This window comes from Nannochloropsis gaditana (assembly GCF_000240725.1).
Source record: "Nannochloropsis gaditana CCMP526 unplaced genomic scaffold scaffold633, whole genome shotgun sequence".
NCBI lineage: Eukaryota > Eustigmatophyceae > Eustigmatales > Monodopsidaceae > Microchloropsis > Microchloropsis gaditana.
Genome location: NW_005803320.1, coordinates 12,548 through 17,408, shown reverse-complemented (window position 1 = coordinate 17,408; position 4,861 = coordinate 12,548). Strand labels below are relative to the sequence as shown.

General features: G+C 56.1%; 1 protein-coding gene across 1 annotated transcript; it reads right to left on the bottom strand.

The window, feature by feature from the left end:
- Positions 1–137: 137 nt before the first annotated feature.
- On the bottom strand, positions 138–2,246 carry NGA_0244200 (uncharacterized protein; the record flags this gene model as incomplete). Its single annotated transcript, XM_005854072.1, has 6 exons — positions 138–351; positions 497–595; positions 881–1,498; positions 1,656–1,773; positions 1,947–2,058; positions 2,142–2,246. Coding segments are annotated over 6 exons (1,266 nt in total), but the record flags the coding sequence as incomplete, so codon positions are not given.
- Between the last annotated feature and the right edge of the window lie 2,615 nt (positions 2,247–4,861).

Sequence of the window (4,861 nt, the reverse complement as noted above, 5' to 3'; positions counted from 1 at the left end):
TCCACAAGGACGGGCGCTACTCTCCACAAGGACGGGCGCTACCCTCCACAATGACGGGCGCTACCCTCCACAAGGATGGGCGCTACCCTCCACAAAGACGGGCGCTACCCTCCCAGGGAAAGCCGCGGTTTTCATGACTAGCGCCTGCAGGCCCCCGTCCTCCCCCCTTCTCCCCGCTGGACCACCCTCACCTCACTCTCCCGCCGCTCCCTGCTGTTCCTCCGTCGACCGCTGGAGGATCTTTCTCTGTCCCCTCCCTCCCTTCCTCCCTCCCTCCCTCCCTCCCTCCCTCCCTGCTGCTGCTGTTGGAGGAGAGCAGCCTTCCTGCGTGCCGAAAGCGCCTCGGCGAAGCTGAAAGGGAATTTAGGGGGAGGGGGGGAGGGGAGGAGGCAGAAACGAAGGAGGACAAGGGTAAGGCTTGAAAAGAAGAGAGGGAAGGAAGGAGAGGGACGTGTTGGCAGAGAAGGGAGACGGAAAGAGGGGGGGGCAGGCGCACCGACGGTGGTTGGAGAGCCAGGCTTTGGAGACGTAGTAGCCGCCGGAGAAAGGCTCTGGGAGGGAGAGCAGGCGGTGCAGGTGCTGGACTTCTTGAAACCTGAGTGAGGGGGAAGGAAGAGGGAGGGAGGGAGGATCGGTGGGATGGTGGCGAGAGAGGGGGGGAAGGAGGTTAAGGGAATGGATGAGGGGAAAGGAAGAGGGAGGGAGGGAGGATCGGTGGGATGGTGGCGAGAGAGAAGGGGACGAAGGTTAAGGGAATGGGTGAGGGGGAAAAAAGAGAGAGGGAGGGAGGATCGCTGGGATGGGGGCGAGAGAGGGGGGAGGAGGTAAATGAAAGTGACATATTCCCAGCCTGTCCTCCCCACAGGGCAGATGCAATTACCTTAGGGCTTCCAGCAAAGATCCCAGCCGTTTCCTCTTGTCTTTGGATGACGAAACAGCCCCAGAGGAGGAGAGGGTGGAGGAGGAGGAGGAGGAGGCAAGGGTGGGAGGGGCGCCAGGGCCGGAGGAAGAGGAAAGAGGAGGGGAGGAAGAGACAGAGAGGAGGTCCATGGAGTGGAGGGCGATCTGAAAAGAGGGCAAGGGTAGGGGGGAAAGACGTAGGCCAGAAATGATCAAAGGATTGAGACGAGCACAAAGACGAGAGTAGGAAAGTGAGGGGGTGAAGGCGGTGGGAAAAGCCGGCCGCACCTCTTCAACAATGCCTCCCTCCCGCTGGTAGAAATGACGACAGGTCTGCACCAGGGCGCTAAGATCCCAGGCCCTAAGGTAGCTGCAAGCAAGACGCAAGACCTCCCGGGGGAGGGCGATGAGCGGCAGGGACGAGGGGGGAGGGCTGGGGGAGGGAGGGAGGGAGGGAGGGGAGGAGCAGGCCGGTAAGACGGAGGGGAGAGACAAAGAGCCGCGCAAGAAGGAAATCGAGGAGCGGACAGCAGGGCCAAGAAATTCCCTACAGCCCCAGCCTGCCCTCTTTCCCTCCTTGCCAGCCTGCCATCGTCTACTGGGCCCAAGCGGGACGGGACGACAGGGGTCCCCTCTGACCTGAGGCGCCTCCGGCCCCGCCTAGACCCTACCCCGCAACCTCCCCCACCCATTCTCGCTTCCTCCAAGTCACGGCCGTGTCGCTGCACGTCCTCATCCTCCCCCTCTCGATCTACCTGCGCCCATCGGACTGGGTCGCGAACGGCGCCTCCGCGGGGCTCTCCCCCTCGGAAGGGAAGGCTGCCTGGTGCTCAACCGCGAGGGCTGCGATCCTGTCGAACCCGTCGCAGGCTCCTGTGAGAAAGGGGGCGGGGGGGAGAAAGGGAGGGACGGCTGGGAGGTGGGCGGCCTAAGGGACACTGAGGGACGAAGACATTGCTCGGTGCCCCGCCGCGACAGATGTGCCTCCCATGCGCACCCATCTCCCACACTCTCGTTTCCCCTGCGCCACTTTTCCTTCCTCGTACCGTCACAGCATGTGGTCTCGCTGTCGTGAGAATCGCGATGTCCATTGGTTCCCGCCGGCTTTGAGGTTAGGAGGATGGGAGGGGTCAACGTACGGTCGAGTCCGGGCAGGCACTGAGACAGCAAGGCAGGTAAAGGGAAAAATGTGAGCACTCTGATAGGTGGGGGGAGAAATTTGGAGGTCTTGTGCCATGTACCTCGTGAGAAGCAGACGGGGGCCGCGGGGGAAGTCCCAGCGGGGTGGAAGTAAGAGGAGGGGTGAGAGGCCGTGGAGGAGACAGGGAAGGAGAAGCTTCAGGAGCCTGCGAGCACGTCGTTCGGGTCGTCATTTTCCTCGGAACTTCAATGACTTTGTGTCGTTAGCGAGAAAGTTTATCCCAAGAACTGATACTGATAGAAGACGATTACAGGATGTGTCCTCCGCCCCTTCTTTTTTTTCCCCTTAAACCCTTATCCACCTGCGAATCCTTTTCGTTACTTTGGCTATGATTTGTAAAGGTGTGAAGCAAGGGTGAGAGGATGCAATACATCGTGGGCCTGCTTACACAGCACACATAAGGGAGATTCTCCGCCTAGGTCGAGAAAGGCACGTCAAGTCGCTGGAAGATAAGGAGCATGATGCTGATCAGCAACTTCGCAGCGAATGAGCTCGATCTTTCAACCAATGTTGCCTATCACACGTCAAGACCGTGCCCACTTGAGCTTTGCCCCAGCCAGAATGCCTCACTTTTGATAAATGACCCTCGGCTTGAGGCTACAGGCAAATGTTCGGAAGGAAATGATGCACATACAGGAAGGGTGTGGTAAGTTGAATGAGCGATGATGATCATGCGTCTCGCTCTTGGTCGCAACCCCAAGGGGACTTTTTTATTCCAGGAAACCACCATGAAGTAATAAAAGTTTCATGCACGCTGCAGCTACCTGGTCTAGGTGTCCCCGTTGTGACACAAGCAAAAAAGACACGATTTTTGCCCAACATTTTTGCCCAACAAGCAACATTCGTAGAGTGATCGGAAAAAAGCGTTTCTCCTTTCACTCTCCCCTTGTATAGACCGTAGCTGCATCTGAATCCAGGTGTTATAGAAGAAAAGAAGCACACGTTGATTTCATTTCCTGTACGTACTGACAAAAATCATAGATATACTGAAAAAGAAGGAAAAGAAAAGAAACCAAAATATAGGAAAATGGTGGAAAAGAAGAAAAGGGAGAGTTTGGAAGAGAGGAGTGAGCGCGGGCCCTGCCGGGCGTTCCGATCTAGCAATGCTCGAAAAAAGAAGGCATCAAACGAAAAAGAAACAAAGATGCGCTGGAACGCACAGCAAAAGATTCACAGACTATATTCATCTACGAAAGCGTACAGCTTGTGTGCTTTCTCTCCCTTGTCCGCCTCCAAGTCCGCCGGTACGGTGGCTGGAATAGCAAGGATCCCGAAGGCGGGAACCGGCCTTTCAAAAAAAAGGAGGGAACGCATGAACGCGTCTCCCGCCCGATTCCTGTACCCTGTTTTGTTGGCTTTTCTACAAAAGGAAGTCAAAGAGATGGTCTCAAGGGATTGCACACGCTTCTCGTTACATTGATGTACAATGCCTGCATTTTGGTCTCTATTTTATGTTTGTTTTTTGGTGCATATCACTTGACTTGCACTCATCAGGTTTCACCTCCCCACCCTCCCTTGTTCCCGCGTCCGCATATTTTACTCGCGCGTTCTCACAAAAGGGACACTCCTCCCATGTTGGTGCACAAAACAATGCAGATGACTACTAAGATTACTCAATATTCTTCGTTACATCACTTTTCTCGCAAAGTGTAGACATGCCAGCTGTCAAGGAGGACTACGATGTCCTAGAAGTCATCGGACAAGGATCCTTCGGAAAAGTATGTCGGGTCCGCCGCGTGGAGGACGGCAAGGTAAGCTGTACTGATGGATTCGCATATGAGGACTCTAAATGAGCTTGTCCTGTACGAGGAAGGAAAGAGACGTAGCAAATCTCTTGCCAGGTCGTAACACGAACCAGATTCGCACGTTAAGCTGCTGGATATACAGCGTTTCCCGTACCATAGCCTTTCGTCACTTCCATTGCCTTGTCGAAAGGATTGTTTCCTACCACGATCGCATTCCTTTCCACCTGATCTATACATGTGTACTGTCTCGACACAGGTCTTGGTGTGGAAAGAGATCAACTACGCGCACATGCGTCCCCTAGAGAAGCAACGCATTGCCGACGAGGTAAGCCCCAAAACCAGCATGCGATCATGCGTGTGGGGAGGCCATTGTGCAAGGATCTGAAAGACTCTGTGCTTCGAGGCCTGGCGCTGTGTCGATATGGAGGGACAAATCGCTCAGCTCTTGTCCTAATCTTGCACCTGCCCCCCGCCTCGAGCTAGGTGAACATCCTCAAGGACCTTCGTAACCCCTTCATCGTCCGCTTCTACGACCACGTGATCGAGCGCGCGAGCAAAAAGTGCTACATCATCATGGAGCATTGCCCGGTACGTATATTCTTTCGTCCCGCCCTCCCCGGGCTTCCGACTCATGCTCACACGCCGTGCTCGTCTCCCGTTTCCTCCGGCTTCTCCCGCCCCCTCAGGGTGGTGATCTTCGCCGCCTGATCAAAACCTGTCGACGCGAGGGCCGTTGGATCGATGAGGGTTTTATCTGGCGTGTACTCGCCCAGCTCATTGTGGCGCTCAAGGTCCGCCTCGACCCCCCGCTATCCCTCCTTCCCTTCTCCTTCGTTCCCTTCCTTCCTCACCCTTTCCACCCCACAACTGGCGCATGTCTTCTCTGTCCAGGACTGCCATCGACGCGCCCGGCCCATTCTCCATCGAGACATCAAACCTGCCAACGTCCTCCTCGATCAGGTATTTCCTCCGCTACTTTCCCTCCCTCCCACGACGCGGCACTTGTACCCCGCCC